A 26773-nucleotide genomic window follows, 5' to 3' on the forward strand; every position below is an offset into this window, starting at 1 on the left:
TCTTATCATTTTTGAATAGGAAAACATTTTTCATAATGAACAAGGATTCTTAAGCCAGTTTTTGCTAATATTTTACTCTCAAAGTTCCTTTTATGATAGTACTATATAGATTATTTAGATTTTCCTGCATTCCTTAAAAAAACGCACTTTCAACAGTAAAGGTTTAGTTTGGAAATAACTAAGCCGTACTGTACACTTTGTTTCAATTTTGCATACGTGGGTCCTTTAATGCATAATAAATGTCCTATCTTGTCCATTTTACAGTTCCTGATAGTGCCCATTAGGGGTTTCTTAACGTAATCTACTGTAATGCAAAAGTTAACAGTAACATTTTGTTAAAATCCCGTGTAAAAGATTAGGGACAGCGTCCCTACCTTAACCATACTATTGCATCAAACTTTTTAGTTAGGAATAATCCGGGTTTTCTAAAATCGAATCCGTGTTACTCGCACATCAAGTGCTCCCTTTACTTTTCTTTCCGATACTAGTGATTGTCGGTGTTTATCAAGTATTTGCGGTATTGTAGTTAAGGTGCATTGTGGTGAATACTTCTATTTTTGCACGTGACGTGATTTGTCGAAAGTTCAAAATGGCGGACAGCACAACTGGTTTGTAATCATTAGTTTTAATATTGAGTTTTTGTCAATTTAATTCTCAAGACATTTAGTAATTTTAAGAAAGATAAGTAGAAAAAACAAATGTGAACATTTATTAATAGTCTGTACATTTTATTATAACACAATCCATTATAATCAGCCTTTAAACTACTTTTCTTATTCGAAATATTGGATCCCATAATTTGACCTTATTATTGGATAAACTTAAGCTAGTTAAGAAATTAAATTAGGTTGAATAGAAGTATTAGATATAAAAGAACTTATTTACCCTGAACTATTTCTAGCTTAATTTCGATATATATGCTGATCATTCCGGCCATTAAAAGAAGCTTGTGCTGGTCATGGATCCTGGACATGTCATGTGCATTTAAACTTTAAAGGGTTTATTTTTGAATTCAAAATGGAAATAATTATGTCCGTGCAAATTTCCAGAGAGTATTGAATATTATGGGATTTTAAGCCAAAAGTAGGGGGTTAGTGAATACATACAATTTAGTAACAACTTAAATGTTACCAGTAACTTTGATAAATAAATATATATCTACTGGTCGGGGATGGAACACTTTTAGAACACTTTTTCCATATAGATTTAATAATTTCCAACCAGAGGCCTAAAAAAATAACACCCAGTTCAGCTAGTTCTTATCCTAACTAACAAACTAGTTTGTTTTATTTCTGATTTTATATTGACACTTATATCCGAGGCCCTCATCAAGGAGGGTATCAAAAATTACCTAAATTGTCTACACTTTAACAGTACCATTACCTAAAATTAATTTGGCGTGAACGGTTTGACCCATTTTACAGCTTTTTTTCTTACTGTCAAAACGTTACGCCTAATTTTAACTGTTCATTTTACGCACGGAAAATCTACCGGCAAACACTATCGATAGTTTGACTGATTTTTACTGCTTAAACCTGAAAGTTAACTTCAATCAAACCCTCTAAAGATCAATAGAATTATAAATTTAGTACTAACTTCTCCTAAGAAAAAATATTAGATTTGTACCTGTCTTAAACCGCATTACATGCGATTTATTTCAAAAATGTGTACTGGTCTACTCTATCTTCGGCGGACATGTTATGACGTCATCGTAAAAAATCGATTCCGTGAAAAAGCTGGTAGTAGCTACCCCAAGTGTGTCAAGCCAAGGTAAGTGTGTGGGTTACGCATGAAGATTAAACTTAAACGAAAATATCGGGGGAAATAAATCTATTCATTATTTTTTAATAAAATGTGTTGCATTATTAAATACTATTAAAAGTATTCATTGGTATTTAACCTAAAATGCAATGGTCGCAAATAGGCTCCGTACAAGTACTGTTGTTTAATATTTTTTAAATATTTTAATACATATACTCAACATTTATGCAATTGGTGGTTTGCCTTCTTGTTACTGCTAATGACTGCCAAATGTCACTCTCGGATAAAATACTGGACTTCATTTATACATGGCATATTTATATGACAATTAGGAACGTAAAAAGAAATATTGAAGGAAACTATTTGAAAACACTTCAAATTATTCAGTATTTGTACAAATAATATTTCAAGAAGCTCTTTTTCACACCGATTGCCCGATATATAATACCATATTAAACCTATGATAAAGTTAATGTCTTTTTGACATACTTTATTAATTTACTAAAAAGGAACTTTATTGTGATCCAGCCATATGCTGTGTAACTATAAAGGAACGGGTCACATATTTTAATTGAAATACAAATTTAAAAGTAGAATATTAAAAAAAAGTCATTTGAGAAGATCAGAATTTTTCAAATGAACAAATTAAGAGACTTATAAATGTATAAGGTGTATGTCTTGTTGTTTCAACTGTTTGGGTACACTTTTTTTTTGTGTCCCTGTTGTTGTTTTCTCGTTCTATGGTAAGTTTCTTCCCTTGCCCCTAGTTTTATTTCTTTAATTTCGCCCCCTCCCCCCAAATTTCCTATCCCCTTCTCCTGTGCCCGGTTAAACTTAAAGTGGTCCTGTTTCATACTGTTTTGGTGACACTTTGTTTGTGTCCCTTGTTTTTTTTTCGTCTTTGGGTAAGTATCTACCCTTTTTCCCCTAGTTTTTTCTTTTATTTCGCCCCCTCCCCGAATTTCCTATCCCCTTCCCCTGTGCTGCGTTAACTTTTTGTCCTATTAACATTTATTTTTTTATTTTCTTTATTTTCCCTTTTCAGTTACATTTTATGATAAACCTGACCTGCTCCCCTTCCCCTTTCCCTTTTTTTTTAGGATCCCCCTGGGCTCCTTGCCAAAGGTTTTTTTGGGGCATTGGGGTTCGTTCATTGAAAGCCCCTTTTCCCTTTTTCATTTTTTTCATTTGTATTTCATGTATACCGAACCAACAAACGATAAGATTATCAATACAATTCGGGAAAACAAAAAAAAATTAAAGAAACAGAAAAAAACTTTTCCCCAATTCATTATCCACCCTCCAAAAAAAAAACCCAAACCAAAAAAGCCTGAAACTCAAAATCGAAACAAAATAACAGGGGTCCAAAACGGCTCTGGTGTTCAAGTGCTCCCTTTCGCCGGGTTTTAAACCGAATTTATCACTTAAACATAATAATGTTTTGAATTTTTAATCAACATCCATGCACAGATGTGTTAACATAATACGGCGGTAATCATGGAAACTTTCAATGTGAGCAACATTCGAGGTGCGTTCAACGCCGGGAACTAGAATAACATGGAATTTTTAAAATGGGGTATCAGAGGTTTTGCGTGCCTTTTGCGGACAGTCGTTCCAACATTTCTCCCATCTGTCTTACATTGTTTATGCTATTTCAACATCTTAAAATAACGGTCACTAAATTTCCGCTTGCTGTGTTTTTATCATAAAACCCCGTCAAAATCTGTGGCGACAATTATATATTTACTGAGGACTGTCTGAAATTCCATTTTATAGTTTTTGAAATTTTAAGATTTTTTTTTTTTCAGAGTTTTAAAGTTATTTTGGGTTGTTTTGTAACTTCTTCCCCATACACAACCGCTCCTCAATTTCTTTTAAATGGAAAAAATAAACTAGAAAAATGATATGGAGTTGGTAATATATAAATTGAAATTCTTTCTTTTTGCTTCATCATGTATAGTATAATTATAATTCACTAATTAAGCATGTACCTACAATATACATTGATATTTTCGATGTGGGGGAAATCATGGAGGGTTATTTAAAATAAAAAGGTAGTTCAGAATTTTCAAATTTTAATATATATACCTAAATGATCCACAGATGTTAAAAATTCCAACTTAATAATATCTAATTTGGACAATTTAAACGGACTTAAATGCAGTATGATCTGCACATCGGACATCACTTAAAACTATTTAATTTCTAAGTAAGGTTAATCATAATTTCCTTTACACATTCTCTTTTTTAATGCTTGAAATATTTGTGTGTGAATAAAAGAGTTATTCCTGCAATAATTCATATAAATAACATAAACAAATTGTATAATAAAGCTTGGCAAATACAATCGATTGCCGCCGATACCTTGTGTTACACCATGGATTTACCAGTGTTTTACAATTTTAACAACCATGACACGTTTTCCAATATGGCCGCTTTCAATAATTTTCAACGATTAAAAAAAATTAAAGTGGAATATTTAAGACTTCTGTTCGACTTTGAAGTATGAATAATTTGGAACCTTGCATAAAAAACGATTCTCTTTCAGGTAATGTAGACCGTTTCTTTGAAAACTTTTCTAAAGTTTTCGCTCCCAACAACTTCTAATTGGGAAGCGTCCGTGCATAAAAATGCAGTTCGTGGTTGGACTTGGAAAAAGACAGCGCCCGTCCAAAATTATCTCGGTGTCTCTTTGACAAGTCTAATTAGTTGGACTACAGTACCATGTGTCCGGCCAGATATGTACAGTACATGATTCCATTCAGATAAAAGCTTGGGTGTTTTTAATTTTTAACATGATATACAATATTTCAGCAACAAATGCTGAAGTCACAGTGAAGTGTTGGATATTCTATTGTTTACTCTGCAAATGATTATAGCTGGTATATGAGATCAGGCATTGCTTTCTTGACCATATATGGCACAAAAACACAATTATTTTTCACCCCCACATGACAAGGGATACAAGGGTTACATAAGGTTACAGTGGGAGACAGTGAATTTTCATCATGTTACAGATATTTTTATCCCATTCTTAACAGGGGTGAAAAAGAATTGTGTTTTTAGGACATATCTATTCTTGACGCCCAAATTTCAACATCAACATTTTTGAAATAGACAATTAAAATATTACCATTTAAGGAGGTTGAAATAAATTTATTTACTAAATTATATAGGAAACTTGCATTTATTGTTGATAAAAAAAGTGACTGACAACCACTGATGACTGAACAAAGAAAATACTAAATTAAGCATTTTTGGGGCCGTCCGGGTTTGGTGGTTGTCCGGTTTTGGTGGTCTCCAACCAGTACATAATACTGCTTCAAAATGGTTTATGATTACACTTAGCAGTGAGAGAAAGCTGTGAGATACAAGTGAATCTGGGAAACAGTCCCTAGCTCTTATTGAACAGATCCCTAGGTTCTTTTACATACCCAGTGTATAGCACTAATACATTCGAGGATTACCTGGATTTCTTACCAGTACACCTCTAGGTATTTGGGAAACACTGAAAGTGTCTCTGAAAAATCCAAAGGATGTTACCCAGGAACGAACCTTGGACCTCAGGAGTGACAGTCAGTGGTCTAACCAACTGAGCTATTGTGCCACCTATATAAGGGGGGATAGCTTTGATAAGGACTGCTGGTGCCAAGCTGTCACTATAAACTAGGGGCTCATGCACCTTAGAACCCTTCCTGAGTTCCTCATCGTCCCTGCTTACTTTGTAGGGTCACTCCTCTTGGATTCACTCATGTCAGTGGCAGCTAACTTTATAAGAGTTAAATAAGTCGTTCCGCCTTAAATGTTATTGAGAGCTGTAGAACACATGCAAATTTGTCGTCTTAAAACATGCAGAGGATCTTTAATCATCTTCAGATTGCAAACAGGTGCCTCTCCATGACATTAAGGCTCCCACGTTTACAATGTTTTGTAAACGTTTACACGATTGCTAAGAACCGAAACGATACCGTTTAAACGGTGGTACCTCAATGTACTATACACACCATACATGTATTTGAGTCGCCAAATGATGTCTTTCTTTCTATTTTTAATACATGCACAAATAAAGAATGTGCAGGGCTCATCACGATTGAGTCAGCACACATTTTTTGCATTGTAACCCCATAATGCTGTGTGGAGGGGTGTAAACACCCATTTTCCGTTTGTTTACTTTGGAATAAACCACTAGAATTGATAAAATCCATGATTACAGGCAATGATTAAGAAATTTTGTAAGACAATATAGTCATTTCGATTAAACGGTAAACAATATCGTAAACGTTTATGAATGAAAATCGAAACGAATCCGTTTAAACGTGTAATCGTGGGGGCCTTACATGACATGCACATACCCATGGGTGAGAGAGTTGGTAATTCAATCTCAAGCATACCTGTTATACTGTGACACATCAAGCATATCATGGTGCATAGACTGAAAGAACTATATTATATATTATCACCTTTGTGCAGTGACGGGTTAACTCCTATTAAATTAAATACATTATATATAGAGTTATCCCTTTACTGCACTTAGGTAACAAATGATTGTCTTATTAAGACAATAGCACAAACTGATTTTGAACATACAATACGGTATATACCGTAAAATTTCAGATACGTTTTTTTTAATTTGGCACTCCATTGCCATCTTGCCAGTATGTTTGACCTTGTGATTTCAAGATATACCTTTACAGGTTAATCTGTGATTATAGTGAATAAAACAATGCCACAATACCATGCTCTTTTAAACATTATTTCAAAAATTAAAAAAGGTGATTTGGTATCTTTTATATTTTGTTCTATTGTTCTGTATAAATTAACTAGAAAATAAATTAGAGATATAATTTTGAGTTATGAGCATTAACAACAACTTTATTTTGTGGGTTTTATTTTCATGCAGTTTTGGTGCCTTAATAGAGCCCCATTCACAATCGTTGTCACAATTGTTGCTAAAATTGCTAATTTTGGAAGTAAAAAAAAGCTGACATGTGTTAGTTCAGATTTTTTGGAAACTGCCTGATTTTAAAGATAATTTCCATTTGGAAGAAGCCTTTTATAGGCCTCTGTCATATAAGGTGAAAAAGTCACTTAAGGTATTTTTTCACTCTTATAGGGGCCTTATTATAAATGTCCCTTTTACTTTTACAATTTGAATAAGGTCCCTTCACAATTCCAGAATACCAGCTTCACAACTGAAAGAAATCCCACTTTCACTATACCAAGCATTAATTTGATTGCTGATAAAAAACAGTATTAATTGCAACAAAATTTCTTTATGTATTTTTAGCAGTGTCACCATTTAATTCCCTAAAATTATAATATTCAAGTATTCCAAATTATTCATACATAGTCAGAAAAAAAATCATGCAAAGGACATTTATAAACAGGACACAATATATTTGTTTTAAGAGAACATATATTTTACTAAAATCATTTAAACAAATATGAAAGTGAATTAAATGTATATACAAGGAATAAGGAGTAATTATCAATTTATTGCCAATATTTGAAATCCGATAACTGTGTATCATCAATATGCTTTACACTGAATCAATGACAGCTCTTCTTGCTGAATACAGTAAATTCTCTCTATTAAGACCACTAACGGGTCTGACTCAAAGTGGTCTTAATAGTGAACTGGTCTTAATAGTGAATAAGTCACTTTAACAGCCGACAAAGTCCAACTTAACTTAATGTATACCTTGTATAGTTTAATGCACATGGTAAATGTACTTAATTAAATGAGTAAAAAGAAACACATTTTTTTAAACAAAAAACATTTTTAATGCATGATAATAATTATTATACTGTACATCATTAATATGATGAAAACATTAATTTACGACTTTCACTTTAAAAGAAAAATATGAGGTATTTATATAGTATGACTCTCATTATGATTTATACATTAATTACATATCGAAATAAAGCACACATGAACTGATAATTTGGTGAAATTAGCAATTTTTACCATACTTGCTATAAATTGTGATGCACAACAAACAATTTTACATGCTATATACTTGTTTATCACATCATAATTACGCTTACAAATTAATCGTTTCTCGCACCATAGCTGCTTAGATTAATTAGCCAGAAGTGGTTTAAACTGATCATGTTGACGCTTGAATGCTACAGATACATCGTAAAGCAAGCGTCTAATCAATTGATGTATATTAATGACCTCATTTGACCCGGTGTATTTGTTTACGCCAGAGGGAAGATTACGACAATTAATTGGGGGGCAATTAACACCAAGTGATGTCTGGTCATTGTGTTGCATGGTCGTAGTACAGGTTAATGTTTTGATAAGAAATACACACAAATGTCTGACAGAAGTGGTCGTTATGCCGGATTAGAGACGTGGTCGGTATTCTGGTCAATTTTCTCAATGAATAAAGAAGGCAAATATTTTGTACTTTTAAAAAGTGCCCGTAATAGCGGCGTGGTCCTATTTGTGGCGTGGTCGTTAGGTGGCATTTTACTGTACATACATTTGTATAGGTGGACATTTTGCTTTAGACACAATTATAAAAAGGATTCCTATTTCATCATCTCTTTTCTTTGACATTCAGTAAGTTAGGCACTTTTATTTGTGTCCTTCTGTGTAGAAGTTTAATTACCTCTTTGATCTTTGTTCTTTTTGAAGTTTTTATTACTATAGGCAAATATGCTTGTTCAGCATTTTAACAAAACTGAACATCTCTTTTCGTGTCACATCAGTTTGTCCTGAAATACATTTATAAAATGTATAATTTACAATGTAGCCTACATCAAGATAAAGTTGTATCCAGAAGTTTACAACAGGGTTAAGAAGATATCATGTCCTGACACAAAAGATAATAAAGTAAATTATCTTAAAGATGCATCATGAAAGATAACAAAGTAAAATCTTAAAGACGCATCATGAAAGATAACAAAATAACTTCATAAAGACACATCATGAAAGATAAAAGTTTTGAAAGTATAAGATAATATTTTATCTTTACCTCAGTGTACACTGTAAAGTGTAAAATGTTCAACAATTACAATATACAATTATAATTTTATATAATTATTTGAATTTATACCTATAATAAATAGAATTGATATATCAACACAAGATTAATTTGTAAATGGTGTTAAATTGAAAAGCAATTAATGTGCTTCTTTTTTTTCTTCCACAAGTCATATATTTCAACACTAATGTGAAGACAACACAAAACAATTAAGTGATCTGTGATTGTTTAGGTAGGTCTTTAAAGCAAAGATAAAAGTCCTTAAGTGTTATGCATTGGTTTGGACAGTCATAGTAAAAAGTAAAAAAATATGAAAAATCCATGTCATTCATTATCAGTACTTCATTTTATCTCATTTGGAAATCTTTTAAAGTTTTAATCTTTTTAAGTTTTGTTAAAATTTCTTTATTTTTTTATGATTTGGAAAAAAACCATAGTTATCTGATAGATAGTTATGTTTTGTATGAGTTCCTTTTTTATTTTTTTCCGCCCTATTGTCCATTCTACAAGTAAATGTGAAAAAAAAAGTTCTCAAGTTTAAAAAGGGTGACCAGGTGAATATAGATATATAGATTTGACTATGTCCGTCTGTCTAGCTTAATAAACATAATTATAGATATAATATGTTAAACTAGTCAGTAAACTTCCTTTGATGCTATTTAATTTATTCTATAAGCTCTGCTCTTATGTGGCTATTTTTTCTCCAACTTTGCTCTAAGACCAATATATAATATATAAAAAAAGAGTTAAGTCCCTTGAATAACTATAGCAACAAGTCTGTCACTGACGGGCCATCTGTAGACTGATTTAACAGTGAAATGTGGAGACACATCTGTGTCCTATGGACACACATTGTAGTATAAATTGAAACAAAAAAAAAAAGATTTTTTTTAAGACCCATTCATTTATACTTTCTTTACATAATACATTCATTTTACATTTTGCAATTTATAGTTTTACATAACATACGTAAATAATAATATACATAATTATACATACAGTATGTTTTTGTATTTGTACACTTAGATATTTTTATATAATAACTTATAAAGAATTTATATGTGAATCTGTTTTTAGAAAAAGCTAAGATACAAAAACTAGAAAAAAGTTAACTTTTGACTTAACAGTTGCACTTTATAATGTATTAGACATATATACATTGTAATAATACTTAAATTATAAATACACAATAATAGTGTGGGTAAGGTCGTTGACTTCAAACCACTTGCCCCTCACCGCTGTGGGTTCGAATCCCAACAGGGACTTTGAATTCTTTCGTGTGAGAAAGCTATCCAGCTAGCTTACGTAACGTTGGTGGTCCTACGCGGGTGCCCGCTCGTTCCTGAAATAATGCACGGAAGGGCACCCAAGGTCTTTCTCTACCAGTAAAGCTGGAATGTCGCCAAATGACCTATACTGTGTCGGTATGACATAGAACCCAATCAAACAAACAAACAAACTAATAGTACTGTTGTATCTTATTTTAAGTTTTCTTTTTAAATACACTCTTTGAAATTTTTTACAAAAAAGTAAAACTGGGGGATTTTTATCTAAAAATTGGAGAATTTATTACATTTATTGATCATTTTCCTTCTTTCTCTATGTAAAAATTTCCCCCTGCCTCTGAAAAAATAGGGGGAAATTCTCAAAAATATGAGTGAATCCCCACATCCCCCTTTCTAGAATAGACACTGAGTGTTATTTTTTGTTATCACCAATTGATACAGTGTTTTTGATTTCTTTCCTTAACAGGTACAAATGCCTTTGACAAGCTAAAGAAGCCTCTGTCAGTGGGAGGGGAAGAATGGCAGTACTACAGTCTCCCAGCCCTTGCTGATAAAAGATACGGTATGTATGGTTGTGACTTCAAACCACTTGCCCCTCACCGCTGTGGGTCAGGGTGCAAATCCTGACCGGGACATTGGATTCATTCATGTGAGAAAGCTATCTTATGGAACATCAGTGGTTCAAATCAGGTGCCCTTAAGTGCGTGAAATAATGCACAGTAGGGCACCTGAGGTCTTCCTCCACCAGTGAAGTTGGAACGTCGCCATATGACCTATACTGTGTTGATGTAACGTAATTCCCAATCAAACAAACAAAAAATGTATGGTTTAGTAGGAGTGTGTGGATTTTTTTCCTACTATTTTAACATAATAATGGCAGATAAACAGACCTGTTCCTAATGGCAAAATTGCTTACGAAACGTCTGTGGTTCTACTCAGGTGCCCTTTGGTGCCCGAAAAAAATCACAAAGGACCACCTAAGGTGGAAAGTTACCATGCAACCTATACTAAGCTGGTGCAGCATATAACCCAACCAAAAAAGACAAAAAAAAAAACTAATGGCAAAAATGCCTATTGGGTCAAAATATTTTGTTAAAAAAAAATCAAATTTTTCTATAATCAAAACACTGAAAAGCCAACCACTTATCTCAGATAGGAAGGATTTTAATTCCATGCAAAAAAATGGTGAAAAAAAGATGATTAGATGCATGTTTTAAATATACATAAAGGATATTGAATGAGTATAGGTTTAATACTAAATTTATTGAACAAGTTGAATAAAATCATATCATGGGAGCCTCTGGCGAGCATAATATTGTTTTATTCAATAAGTTCAATAAAGTTAGAATTGAATCTACACATATATAATATTCTGTTTATCACATAATATATGATAAGAACGGTAAACTGTTAAAAAGAGTCATTTTTCATAGACGCCATCTATAGTGCAACGCTAACAGTAACATAAGCGCGCTTTAAAGCTATGTGTACAAATAGCGCAAATGATGTCACGTCAAAGTGTTATTACTCTAGTGTAATATCGTTTTCATTACATGGCTTTAATACACTCCTGTGCCGCGGTTTACGTGATGAATGTACTTATTTTACAGGTAAACTGCCGTATTCCATCCGAGTGTTATTAGAATCAGCAGTGAGGAATTGCGATGATTTTTATGTGTACCAGTCTGATGTTGAGAAAATATTAGACTGGGAGGTGAACCAGTCCAGAAGTGTTGAAATTCCGTTTAAGCCATCACGTGTTATCCTACAAGACTTCACGTATGTAAACCTTTTCAAGAGTCCACAAAATGATTGCATATAAATGTGGTGTCATAATGATATCATTTTTACCGTATCACATTTTTCTGTCCAGAGTACTTTATCTTAGAATTTCTTGCCTATCTACATTTTCCTAGAGCCCAGTTCAGTGTTTTATGGGTTTATAATGTATTGTTGAATTCAATATTCTGTTTGATAAGTACACATTATGTGAAAGCTGTATTGGAGGAGGTGCCGGCCCGTGTGTGATATTAGCTTTGCAGCTGTGTAAGAGTCCAATAGAGTTCAGTATTGTACTCAGAAGTGTTAATCTTATTATACCAATTTTTATGACAATTGAAAAAAAAGTGTTGATCTTATTATACCAATTTTATGACATTTTTAAAGATCTTTGTTACATACTTAAATGATGACTAAAAAATAAAAATGGGTCAAGGTGGATTACTCTATGGCAGTGCTCTATGGATTCGACTTGGATTTTTTGGATAGACTCAGAATATTAAACCCCAGAAAAAAAAACACTTTTCTATCATTTTTTCTATCTTTTCTATCCCTGTCATCAAAATGAGTAAATCCCAGAAACAATGAGCCAATCAACGAGCATGCTATAAACAGATAGTGAGTGCGGGTAATTAATACATGCACTCCGGTTAATGCACCGTATTAGTATTTGATTTGACTCTGACACTTTTTCAATAGTAAAGTCTCCGAACTTTGATACAATTATATATTCCATCATGTGCTTTCTATATAACATCAGGGGAGTACCAGCCGTGGTAGACTTTGCTGCCATGCGAGATGCGGTGCAGAGATTGGGCGGCGACCCGGAGAAAATAAATCCAGTATGTCCTGCAGATCTGGTGATAGATCACTCCATCCAAGTTGATGTCTCTAGAAGGTAGGCATTCTGGGGAAGTATGGGTAAATCGTTATGTATTAGAAAAAGAAAAAAACAGCTAGTCTGCTTAACCATCCTGTTCATCTACATAGATAGTTTTGATTATAATTATTATTATATTATTCATCATCAAGTATATATTCTAAACCCTTTACCATGCTAAATATCTTAAGTAGACTTGTCCACTTTTCAATCATTCAATCCTTTTTGATGGGAAAACTTCAAAATAAATTTACCGACTGAACAGTGAACAGTGCAGACCATGATCAGATGGCATGACTTACTCTTGCCATAAATAATGCACAAATGTGCACCCGTGGTCCTCCTCAACCAGTATTTGTGTGACCTTTACAGTGTTTGACCTTTGACCTTGTGACCCAAAACCATATTCATCATTCATTAACTGATGAGTTAATCATTATGATGATCAATATTCAAAGTCTTAAATGGAAATGGATAGTTACTCTAAACTTTAAATTGTTATTTTGATTTTATTAAACAGAGCTTTGTTTCTCCTTTAGTCAGCTTGAAAATAATTGTTTTTAAAGTTTTATGACAAGGCATGACAAGGAAATTTTCATATTTAGGTAAACATTAGCCTTGCAAAAATTCTAGGTTGGTTGCTTTAAACCTTAAGAAATTTCTTATTAAGGTCTATGTACCTGAAGAAATTTCGTTTAAGGTAGCTTTAAACCTTAAGAAATTTCATGAACCTTGTTATCACAAGCCTTAAAGTTAATTATATAAGCAGGAACATTCATGCCCACGAAATTAAGTTAATATACAGAGTATATTGTCAACCTTTCAACAGACAGTGGTCAAATTTCTCAGATGATATCAGTTGTTTGGAAAGGGTTTACTTTTAAGAAGGGAAAAATTCGATATTTTTGTATACAAATATGGAAATATAATTATATGAAAGCTTCTCTCAAGAAGTATTACATCATTTTATTTTATGCTTTTCAGTGGATTATTGATTTATCCATGAAAATTATATTTGATAATTTCACAGTGAAAATTATCAAAATATAATTTCACTTTTTTCAATGACGAAACTACTTTTTTAAGATTTTCCCCATGTCGTACCTCAATTCTATTTTTACTGACAATTCTGACAATATCGGGCTGTTAAAAAAATAGCAAAGCTGAAATAGATAAATAACATAAATGTCAAAAGTAAAATAAAGAGAGAAAACTTACTTCTATTCCTTCAAATTCCAATCACAAAATTTCGTCTCTAAATTTTTTTTGTTTCGTTTTTACAGTCTGAAAAAATACATTCCTACCCCATGCAAAACTGCTCTTGATGACATTTGGGCATATTAAAGTATCCTACGAGCAATAACTGCCGTATGCTTTATGAAAAATTGAAAAGCATTGACAGCTATCACTCGTAAAATAAGTAAATCAACCCAGCGTTCCTTACAATGCCTTAGCAAACTTCCAAGTTTTTCCATTTTCCTAGCTCCTTTTCTGAATGTTTTCACTTCTGTCAACACTTATTTTTTGTCTGTTACAATCCTCAAATAAGTTTTCTTTCTTTTTAAAAAGGTGTATGACTAACAAATCCAAATTATATCCTTCTGTATCTTACACAATTATTTTCCTCCCATGAAATACACGACTTTAAAAAAATGGCTGCCGTTTACATTTTACAAAGCCAGGTCTAATATAAATTCGCAGTAAGTAACAGAAATATGGATGGATGGTTGGACTTTTTCTCCTACAAGAATTGTTTGTTTTTATTAAAACAAGTGATCATTCATTTTTTTTAATAAAATGAATAAATATCACATTCATTTAACCTCCATTGGCGGACTTATTTTTCAGCTCAAGACTTCTTGTTTTTAATGAGAAATTCCCTCTAAATGGGGCTCTCAATGGGGGAAACAGATTTTAATATCAACGTTAAAATTATGGAATTCGTTTTAACTTGTTTTAAAGCATAAAATAAAAAGAAAATTTGTCTGTTTGTTGTGTAAGATGTAATTTTATTTCATCTCGTGAACTTTAAAAACAGTATTCTCACTCGTGGCTATGCCACTCGTGAGAATACTGTTTTTAAAGCCCACTCGATGAAATAAAATTTCATCTTACACACAAACAAACAAATATCCTCTATTTAATTGGTTTGTTTACTGTAATAAAATCACTATTTTTTTTATTTTTACTTTTCACAAATGCATGTTTTTACTTGATAACATGTTCAGATTTGTTTTCTTATTTGTCAATGATTGTAAAAATAACCATATTTGGTAATGATTTGGATAAAAATAAACATATTTGGCAATGATTGGGATTGAAAACATATTTGGTAGGGATTTGGATGAAAAATAAACATACTTGGGAATGATTGGGATAAAAATGAATGTATTTGGAAAGGATTGAAGAAAAAAAAAGCAACCATATTTTGTATTTTGGAAGTTTGAGCAGTAAAATAAACAAAAAATATGCTTAGTTAATGATTTTCCATATTCATACAAGTAGGTTTTGAATAGAAATTTGAGACATAATTAAGAAAGCAGTTTATATACACTAATTATCACAAACTATAATTTGCCTTTCAAATCACATCAATCTATTATAAGCATATTCAATATTTAGATTATTCAATTGTTTTTGAAATTTATTTTATTGATTTACATGTATTCAATCGATTTAAAACAGCCAAATCTGTTCAGTCACTTTTCTCGATTTTAATATTGACAGTCTTATTTCGAATACTTTCAATTTGTATAACGAACGTATACCTTGATTATGTCTCACGTTTCAGTTTTCGTTTACAAATATAGTCTATATAAGTAAAAACCCTTATCCTGCTGGAATGAGAAAATGATTAACCATACCATTTGATATCCCCATCACACCTTCTTATATCTGTAATAAAATTGAGAATATTGGATGACTGTAGGTGTAATACTTAATTTATTGTACAAGTTGAATAAAATCATATTATGCAAACAAAGTTCAATAAATTAAGTATTTAATGTACACAAATATAATATTGTATTTATCACATATTCAAAATACAAAATAATGTAACAACAGTTTACAGTTGAAAAGAGCTATTTTCTTTGATGCGCCTACAATGTAACGGTAATGTTAGCTCGCTTTAACGCTATGTTTATATTTAACACAATCATGACGCCACATCAAAGTGTTATTACACTCGTGTTATATCGTTTTTATTAAGTGGCTTTATTACACTCCTGCGTCATGGTTTATGTAATAAATATGTGTTTATTATATATATATATATGGGGGTAGGGTAGGGGGGTGTGTGTTAGATGTCAGACACCTGTAAGCCATACCACCACAGTACAGAGCCAGTGCAGTCTTGACCTGCCAGTCTCTATACTGTTTGAAGCTCAATTTTTGTCGTATTTATCAAGAAATCCATTTTATCACATACCTGTGCCGCTTTTTCGACTCTGTAAAAAGGGTATTGCACGGCTGTGCATATATTTTGATGTGTCAACGTCATTTGCTTTACATGAATATAAAGAGTAAAGAAGCGCTAGATGTAAATGCTGCACTATAAACATGTCAATGAAAAATAATTACACTTTAAACAGTCTTTACTTTTAGTATGTGATAAATAGATTATTATATTTGTGTAGGTTCATTACTGTATTTATTGAACTCATTCAATAATATTGTATTTTTTCTCACATAATATAATTCTATTCAACTTGTTCAATAAATTCAGTATTGGACCTACGCTCATTCAATACCCTCTGTAAATGAGCCGCGTGACGACAAATACAACATAATGGGTTTGCGACCAGTATGGATCAAAACCAGCCTGCGCATCTGCGCAGTCTGATCAGGATCCATGCTGTTTGCTTACAAACCCTAAACAAGTAGAGAAACTGATAGCAAACAGCATGGATCCTGATCAGACAGAGCGGATGCACAGGCTGGTCTGGATCCATGCTGGTCACAAACGCATTACCTTGGTTTTGTCGTGACGCGTCTAAAATGATACAGTATATGGACTGTTCAGAATTCAAAAAAGGGCAAATACACATTAATTCAGCAGGATAAGGGGTTAGGAGATAATAACGATTAGCACTTTCCCCTTATCATTTATTCATTTTGTTTTTACAGCAACCTAGTCAATTCTCCCAACCCAGGCGGAGGTCAAAAGTCATGCCAAAGGTCAAAAACAGGTGCAGCCTTGAAGGTCAAGAGTCAAGGTCAACCAAATGCACCATGTGACCTGTGTCAAGTTCAAGGTCGTGATTTACCCATCTCAGATAAAGTCTGTCCCTTTCACGGAGCAAAAACTCCTGGGTGGGTAGAATGTGAGATGAGCAATTGCGAGATGTTGTTTATTTTTTAAGTTATTTTTTAAAGTTTATAATACTGTAAAATCATTTTTATTCATGGGGCACTAATTTTCGTGGTTTTTATGGATAGGTCATTCCACAAATTTAGAATTTAATAAAATTTCATTTTGTCTGCTGTAATATTTTTTTTTCCATCACATTTTTATGCTCCCCGAAAAATTTCGGGGGAGCATATAGTCGGCGCCTTGTCCGTCTGTCCGTCCGTCCGTCCGTCTGTCCGTCCGTTGTCTTGTCCGGAGCATAACTTGAAAACCCTTGGAGATAATTTGTAGAAACTTCATACAGTGGTAGAGGGCATCGAGGGGGAGTGCAGTGTCAAAGAACCATAACTCTATTTTGCCCGGTTTTTGAATTATCTCCCCTTATAGAAAAAACTTGTCCGGGGCATAACTCTAAAACTATAAGAGATATCAACATGAAACTTTGTAGGTGAATAGATCTCAATGGGTAGATGTGCAGTGCATAAGAACAATAACTCTTTTCATCCTAATTTTGGAGTTATTGCCCTTTGTTAATTTTAATACTTTGAACTTTGTCCGGAACATAACTTGAAAACCCTTGGAGATAATTTGTTGAAACTTCATACAGTGGTAGAGGGCATTGAGGGGGGGTGCAGTGTCAAAGAACCATAACTCTATTTTGCCTGGTTTTTGAATTATCTCCCCTTATAGAAAAATCTTGTCCGGGGCATAACTCTAAAACTATTAGAGATATCAACATGAAACTTTGTAGGTGAATAGATCTCAATGCGTAGATGTGCAGTGCATAAGAACAATAACTCTTTTTGTCCTAATTTTGGAGTTATTGCCCTTTGTTTATTTTAATACTTTGAACTTGAACTTTGTCCGGAACATAACTTGAAAACCCTTGGAGATAAATTTGTTGAAACTTCATACAGTGGTAGAGGGCATCAAGGGGGAGTGCAGTGTCAAAGAACCATAACTCTATTTTGCCTGGTTTTTGAATTATCTCCCCTTATAGAAAAATCTTGTCCGGGGCATAACTCTAAAACTATAAGAGATATCAACATGAAACATTGTAGGTAGATAGATCTCATTGAGTAGAGGTGCAGTGCAAAAGAACCATAACTCTGTTAAGCCTTATTTTTGAATAATCTCCCCTTTTAGAAAAATCTTATCCAGGACATAGTTGTAAAACTATAAGAGATATCAACATGAAACTTTGTAGGTAGATAATCTCAATGGGTAGATGTGCAGTGCACAAGAATCATAACTCTACCTTGCCTAATTCTGGAGTTATTGCCCTTTGTTTATTTTTACTTTTTGAATTGTCCAGGACATAACTCGGAAATCATAAGAGATATCATCAAGAAACTTTGTAGGTTGATAGATCACATTGATTAAAGTGCAGTGCAAAGAACTGTAACTCTGCCTTGCCTAATTTTAGAATTATTGCACTTTGAACTTTTTCCACGGACATAACTCTGAAACTACAAGAGGTGTACTTTCCTGTGTCCAAAACCTATTCGGGGAGCATCACCCGGCTCAAACCGGGCTCTTGTTTTACCTTTTGGAATAATTAACTGTTCATAAATTTTAGTATTCATGAAAATGTTTTTTGTGAGAAAACCATGAAAATTCATGTCCACGAAAGTGAGTGAATTCACAGTATAATGAACATGATATAAAAGGTAGTTCATCACTTAAAAGCTTGTTTAAAAAAAACCAGCACACTGTATGTATTGTGAAATTAATGGTTGTTTTTGGAGAAAATAAACCATGAAAGGACTTTTTGCAATTGAATGTTTAAATTTAAAGCTGTGTTTAAATAAAATATGTTAACACATTTTCCATCGGCTTTAAAGCCAAGCATTCTATAGTTTACTTACTATTTGTAACAGTATTATTGTTGTAAATCTCATTAAAAATTGTTCATAAGCTATGATTTTGAAAAGAAAACCCCACGGTAACACTTAAGTTTGTATACAAATTTTAACATGCAAATGAAGACAAGTAAAATTAGCTCGTGTATACGCTACGTCACAGTGGAAAAATCAATTGTAACGATGTGGATCACAGCAAATATGAGACCATATTCTTGTGCAAACAAATTTTTACTGCCCATAATTTAATTTCAAGAATATCTGAAAGGAAATTGAAATCAGTTTTAGCTCAGTAAGTTTTGAAACCTTGTCCAATTTCTGATTTTTTTTTATAAAATATCAGATTAAGGGGCGGATCAGAAAAAAAATCCCAAAAAACTTAAACTTAACAAACAACTCTTCCAGAGAGTTCTGAATGTTGCTGAAGTTTGTACAAGCTTTTGATTGGTGGAGTATCTTATATATTAGAGGTTTATAGACAAAAGACTTACTGAAGACCTATTATGCCTCAGAAATGCTATCATTTTTATTCGTCAAAAACCTGTTTACCAAAATATTTTTGGTATCTTGTTACAGTTTCCATAAATATTCTCATTTGATATATACATGATTTATCTTTTGCATTTTAAGTTCTGATGGCATTTGGAATAGTTTTAGTGAGTTAGTATTTTGTATGGAAGTCAAAATATACTACTTTGTTTACATTTTGCTGTAACCTTTGACAGCACATAACTGCATGTTCAGTGCTACTCTCTTCATTAGATAAACATCACACATGCTCTTAATCCATATTTAAACATTATTAAACACATGTTTGACATTTCTAAAATAAAAAATTGGATTTCTGAGTCATAATGGGCCTTTAAGGTCAAATGGAAGAAATGTTAGTTTTTTCTCTTCCTCTTCTAGAAAAAAGTACCTGTTGGTAGTAAATGTAATAAAAAAACCCACCCAACAAAAAGTTTGTTTAAAAGTTGATCAAAATATTGATCTTGATCATTTTTATCTTATTGTTAATTTATTTAGTTATTATTGTTATTTATCTTTAAATATTACATCTTAATTTTTGTCCTTAAATAAGTTTCTACTTTTAGTTATAGAGTAGGCGCTTAGCAATCATATATTTTTGCAAAATTAGTCAAAATTTGATCCTTCACAAAAATGTCTGATTCTACAGTAGTCTATCTCATATTCAATAAAAATTATCTTTAGATTTAATTAATATGTACATAGAGAACTTTATAAATAGATGTTATTTGGTACTCATTCATGGTGCACTACCTGTCATAATAGATTAGTCAAACTGTTGCGCTTGTTTTTCGAAGCTCTAACTGCAATAGTTTGATTGTACCTATGGATTAGCTGGGAAAAACTCAAAATATTCTTAATTCCGGTGTAAGTCTATTTAGGTGTACTGTAAGTCTATTCAGGTGTATTGGCTTTAAAGGGATAGATTTTATCTGACGGGTTTCACATTTAATTCAGTTTGGTTTAAAGTTTATAAAACCAGAGATTGTTACCATTCTTTGAATTGAATAATTATGTCTCCCCCACCTCGGGGGGAGACATATTGTTTTTGCCCTGTCCGTCAGTCCGTCCGTCCGTCAGTCCGTCAGTCCGTCCATTCTTCGTTTCCGGACGATAACTAGAGTTCCTTTTGACCTACAGCCCTCAAACGTCATAGGATGATTGGTCTTATAGAGCTGATGATCCCTATTGTTTTTGGGGTCAGTAGGTCAAAGGTCAAGGTCACACTGACCGTTGGTCAATTTCTCGTTTCCGGATGATAACTAGAGTTCCTTTAGACCTACAGACCTCAAACTTCATAGGATGATTGGTCTTATTGAGCAGATGATCCCTATTGTTTTTGGGGTCAGTAGTTCAAAGGTCAAGGTCACAGTGACTGTTGGTCAATTTCTCGTTTCCGGATGATAACTAGAGTTCCTTTTGACCTACAACCCTCAAACTTCATAGGATGATTGGTCTTATAGAGCTGATGATCCCTATTGTTTTTGGGGTCAGTAGTTCAAAGGTCAAGGTCACAGTGACCGTTGGTCAATTTCTCGTTTCCGGATGATAACTAGAGTTCCTTTTGACCTACAGCCCTCAAACTTCATAGGATGATTGGTCTTATAGAGCAGATGATCCCTATTGTTTTTGGGGTCAGTAGGTCAAAGGTCAAGGTCACACTGACCGTTGGTCAATTTCTCGTTTCCGGATGATAACTAGAGTTCCTTTTGACCTACAGCCCTCAAACTTCATAGGATGATTGGTGTTATTGAGCAGATGATCCTGATTGTTTTTGGGGTCAGTAGTTCAAAGGTCAAGGTCACAGTGACCGTTGGTCAATTTCTCGTTTCCGGATGATAACTAGAGTTCCTTTTGACCTACAGCCCTCAAACTTCATAGGATGATTGGTCTTATAGAGCAGATGATCCCTATTGTTTTTGGGGTCAGTAGGTCAAAGGTCAAGGTCACAGTGACCGTTGGTCAATTTCTCGTTTCCGGATGATAACTAGAGTTCCTTTTGACCTACAGCCCTCAAACTTCATAGGATGATTGGTCTTATAGAGCAGATGATCCCTATTGTTTTTGGGGTCAGTAGGTCAAAGGTCAAGGTCACAGTGCAGTGGGGGAGACATGCGCTTTTTTACAAAAGCATCCTCTAGTTTTTATTATATTTGCTTTGATTGGTCAATTTTAAATTTGCCACAAAAAGTAACCAATCAAAATCAATGTAATTGTTTTTCTAAACCAGTCTGTGAATTTCTTTGATGTCATTGGTCAATTTTGAATTTGTGAAGATAATCAACCAATGAAAAGCTTGTATTTCAAACAAAGTATAGAATTAAAAAAAAAAAACCTTTTAGGAGAGGCACAATGGGAAGGTGTATGTGGCACATGTGTTATTGTGTTACAGGGTTCAGAAATTATTTTCAGGGCCACCTGCTTTGCGGGACTAGCTGCAAAATTCTTGTAGCAGGATATGTTCGTGGCTGAGTGGTTAAGGTCTTTAACTTCAAACTGTTTGCCTCTCACTGCTGTAGGTTCAAGCTGTGCCAGGGTCTTCGAATTATATCATGTGAGAAAGCTATTCAACTAGCTTTCAGAACGCCGATGGTTTTACTCAGTTGCCTGTTTGAGTCTGAAATAATGCAAAAAGGGGCACTTTAGGTCTTTCTCCACCAATAAAGTTGGAAAGTCGCCATATGACCTATACTGTGTCGGTGTGATGTAAACTCGCACCTACAAAAAATGACTGATATAATGTTCAAATCGGAATAATATCCAAAAAAACAAACAGTTCACATTTGTAATTTCCATCAAAGTCACATAATCCACTAGAATTGCAGTTTCATCTAATTTTCCTTTTTAATTGTATACAATCTGTACGATAGTAAAAAATCATTATTTAAACTAAAGGAATTGTTTATCAATTATGTCATTAGGCTGCAGTGTATAAATTTGTTGCTAGGCATATATTATATATCGCAAATGTACATTATATAGTTATTTAATGTTGAAAGTACTGCAAAATCATTATTATTCGTGGGGCACTAATTTTCGTGGTTTTCGTGGATAGGCCAATCAACTAATTATAGATCCAACAAAATTACATTTTTGTATGTTGGGAAATTGTTTTACATCACATTATTTACATTTTACCTTTTGGAAAAAATAAACTGTCCACAAATTTAAGAACCAACAAAATTGACAAAAGTGACAAAAAACACGAAATTTCATGCCCACGAAATTAAGTATTTGATGTATATATTATATAAATTTCTGATGGTTTGTTTTTCAACCATATTCTGTTGAACTTTCAGTTGTGACTTCTTTTGATTGAATGTTCCTTTGCATTTCTTCAAAATTGTTTATTTATTTCATATTTTAAAAAAACACCCAATCTTTTTTTGCTTTTCCTTCTTATTATTGAGGCAATGTACATTTTATGTAACATATTCTATAATTGCCTTCATATAATCTGTAAGTATTTTATATACTCCAAAATTAAAATTAAATTCAAAGAAATTTTATTTCGTTGCTGTACCAATATCTATATTACAGTATTTGCATTTTACATTTTTTTTAAAAACAGACATTTCACGCATTTAAGAACCATCGAAAATGTCCTCTTTGGCAAGACCAAGAACTTTTATGTTCAGGAAATTAAGTGAATTCCAAGTAATTGGTTGGAATCAAATTATTGAATGTTGTCCATATAATAATAAGGTTATAGTCTGTTATGACTTAGTCATACATAAAAACAAAATCTTCTGTGACCAGGTCAACCCTGCTAATTTTCATGAAATTTTTTAAAATGTACTCAAAAATAAATTATTGTGAAGTGAAAAAAAAATAGTTTTCACATTGCAAACTACACTTAATTACAACCTATGTAAATAACCAAAAAAGAGGTCAAAATTTGCCAAAATAGCCCATACTGCATTAAAAATGCAGTAGATATATGGTGATAAATACTGCAAAATCAGTCATGTAATAATCGCACATAACATGTAAATTATTTCTTAAATTATGGAATATTTTTTTACTGTTCTTGAAATTATAGTAATTTTACTCAATTCGAATTTTCTTGAAATATTTTGGCTCATCTGGAGGCATGCAGTTTTAAAGGGGAAATATTTTTAAAAGATGATAGAAAAAATATACATACAAGATTAGATTAGGGTAATTCTTAGCATGATTTAGTTTAAAGCATTTTAACGCTTTTCATCTTTATGTTAATTTTGCACAATAGAAATTATTATTCTGAGGGTATATTCTAATTTTTTGCACACAACTTAATGGTATATTGTATAAAATTATTTTTAAAAAAGTTCCTTTAAAGGGGCTCCACTGAGGTCAAAAAGCCTAAAAAATATAAAATTTGGAATTCTTTCATAGATTAAGTTAAGCACTTAAAGGGAAATATCTGAAGATGAAAGTAAAGAAATTTACTCAGAATTTAAATTGAATATTGATTTTGTGTGAAACTTTTGAAATAATTTTGCCGTCATTTCGCACACCAAATATGATTATTTTGGAAAAACTGGGTGAGTATGATATGAAAATGTGCACAGAAGTTATTGGTCTGGTCTACATCAAATGGTACAAAAATCTTGGGAAAAATATTTCCAGTCATCGTCATGTCAAAAAATCTCAGTGGAGTCCCTGTAAGGAAAATTTTAACATTGAATTTTTAAATAGATTTAAAGTAATGCAATGAAAAAAAAACATAGCCTGCAAGTTGTTATTTATATCTGCATCTTTATCTTCTAGTGCTGATGCCTTAGAGAAGAATCAGATGTTGGAATTTGAAAGGAACAAGGAAAGATTTGTTTTTCTCAAGGTAAGTGCAAAGTTTTCATGTTAATTTGATATTTGTACTAATATCTACTGTAAAATGCCCCACAAATTGCTAAGGTTCTACATAATGTTAGACCCAGCTACTGCTAGTTTAAGCAAAAAGGAAGTCTACCCAAAAGTTGACTTTAGCAAAAGGTAGTTCTACCCAAAAGTTGGCTTTAGCAAAAGCTAAGTCTACCCAAAAGTTGGCTTTAGCAAAAGCTAAGTCTACCCAAAAGTTTGCTTTAGCAAAAGGGAAGTCTACCCAAAAGTTGGCTTTAGCAAAAGGTAAGTCTACCGAAAAGTTAGATGACTGAGCTACATTTGTAGTTTCATAGAAAGGTTAAAGTGTACCCTAAAGCAAGCATAACCCAAACTGCATGATTTTCAAGAATATTTCAGTTGGGTAGTGGCCTTTAAACTCTGTTATTTAAGGAAAAGAATCACTAATTTGTTGTGTTAGATTTTGCTGCAAATTTATTTAACATTTGCTGTTTGGTAGGATTGTTATTAAATGGTCATATTTTAACAGAAAATAGCTTATTCGAATTTAATACGCAGCTTATTTCTTATACAAAAGTTTAGCTCACATAAAAGTTGTGAGCCAGTTGAAAAGAATAAATACTTATTAGTGGGGTGCTAAGACTATTGAAGAAATTAGTTTTGTGAATTTATTAGGGATGGCTACAGCATGTTGAGTATTAAATTAATTTAATTCTTAATTAAACATTGAAGAACTTGTCAATTATTATGTTAATTTAATTAATCCAGTTGGGTGCTAACATGTTGAATATTAAACTAATGCTTTTAGTAAGTTGGAATGCTTGTTTATTGTAAAACATGTTGAGTATTTAATCCAGTTGGGTGCTAACATGTTGAATATTAAATTTATGGTATTAGTTAGTATGATGCTTGTTTATTGAAAAACATATTGAGTATTTAGTTAATTTACTAAGGAGCAAGTCTTTGTTTCCATGAGCAAGAAACTTTACACTCATTGCTCAGTACTGGTTGGTTGCAGGAACGGAAACAAAAGTCTGTCTTTAAGCTTATAGCTTAATACACAATCAAACTAAAATGAATTCTGTACAAACCAGTTTACATAATTTAATTTTCAGTGGGGCGCTAACGCATTGAAGAACATGTTGATTATTTAGTCATTTTACTGTTTTCAATGGGGTGCTAACGCATTGAAGAACATATTGATTATTTAGTCAATTTACTGTTTTCAGTAGGGTGCTAATGCATTGAAGAACATGTTGAGAATTAAGTCAATTTACTGTTTTTCAGTGGGGTGCTAACGCATTGAAGAACATGTTTTGTGTATTTAGTCAATTTACTGTTTTCAGTGGGGTGCTAACGCATTGAAGAACATGTTGATAGTGCCGCCCGGTTCCGGTATCGTACATCAAGTGAACTTAGAGTACCTGGCTCGCGTTGTGTTCAACGACAAAGGTGTACTCTATCCGGACAGTCTTGTTGGAACAGACTCCCACACCACTATGATAAATGGACTGGGTATTGTTGGATGGGGTAAGACAGAAAAATTTATTCATATCTTATTGACAGCATGACTCTGGATGAGTAAAATACATCTTTAAATAATCAAAGTTAGTAAAAAAAAAATGCAAGGAATTATATCACGAGAACATAGCCCGAGTGAAATAATGATGTGCATCGGAATGACAAAACAGTGATTTTATCAAGAAATAAAATCACTGATTTGGATATATTATTTCGTTTTTCACATGATATCAACAAATAAATGCTGCTGTACCTGATATTAAGCTAAATTGTGCCTGATTTGTTTCCGTACTTATTTTCAGCATGTCACATTTTCATTAGTTACATCACATATCTAATGGTTATGTCACATGTCTAAATATAGAACGATAACAGTGATTTTATTGCATAATAACACACAATTTCAATCCTTCTATGTTCAATCGGGAATAGTGCCAGTTTAGTTAGAATATAATGATGTGTATATAATATTACAGGTGTAGGAGGTATAGAGGCTGAAGCTGTGATGTTAGGTCAATCTATTAGTATGGTACTGCCAGAAGTAGTGGGATATAAACTGACTGGTGAACCAAATCCATTAACAACCTCAACTGACATTGTCCTTACCATTACAAAGGTAATCTATTTTTATTTTATTAATAAGTTTATGAAGTTGTGTTTTACATAATAATTACATAATTAATTTGAAATTCCTAAAACTAAAAACAGATATAATGATGATCCTGGGTGTGATTTTGCTGGTAGAGCTACGGTAGAGTCCCGGTAAATGCCGGCAGAGTCTCTTAGGATGGAAATGGAGCTACAGTTGAACCTGATAGAGCGCCAGCGAAGCTCTGTTCATTTCAAAAGAATCCAACAATTTGCGATGATTCAATTTATTTGTGTTAAAACCCTTCCTATTTCCCTTCCATCCAGTCTTGCATAAGGATTTTTCAGAAAATCATCATAGATTACTGTTCTGGTACAAAATTTTGTATTAAAAAAAA

The 26773-nt window shown here is 32.7% G+C and overlaps 1 protein-coding gene across 1 annotated transcript in view; it reads left to right on the top strand.

Moving 5' to 3' along the window:
* The first annotated feature begins 486 nt into the window (after positions 1-486).
* Positions 487-26773, top strand: part of LOC132717565 (cytoplasmic aconitate hydratase-like) — a 45039-nt gene continuing 18752 nt past the window's right edge. Inside the window, exons 1-8 of the mRNA XM_060701057.1 lie at positions 487-608; positions 10512-10607; positions 11656-11824; positions 12585-12722; positions 16833-17018; positions 24198-24267; positions 25613-25796; positions 26264-26403. Of these exons, the coding sequence (XP_060557040.1) occupies positions 590-608; positions 10512-10607; positions 11656-11824; positions 12585-12722; positions 16833-17018; positions 24198-24267; positions 25613-25796; positions 26264-26403 (1002 nt within the window). The 5' untranslated portion in view covers positions 487-589. The remainder of the gene's footprint in view (positions 609-10511; positions 10608-11655; positions 11825-12584; positions 12723-16832; positions 17019-24197; positions 24268-25612; positions 25797-26263; positions 26404-26773) is intronic.

This window comes from Ruditapes philippinarum, unplaced genomic scaffold (genome assembly GCF_026571515.1).
Source record: "Ruditapes philippinarum isolate M1 unplaced genomic scaffold, ASM2657151v2 ctg8530_1_1_1_1, whole genome shotgun sequence".
NCBI classification, from domain to species: domain Eukaryota; kingdom Metazoa; phylum Mollusca; class Bivalvia; order Venerida; family Veneridae; genus Ruditapes; species Ruditapes philippinarum.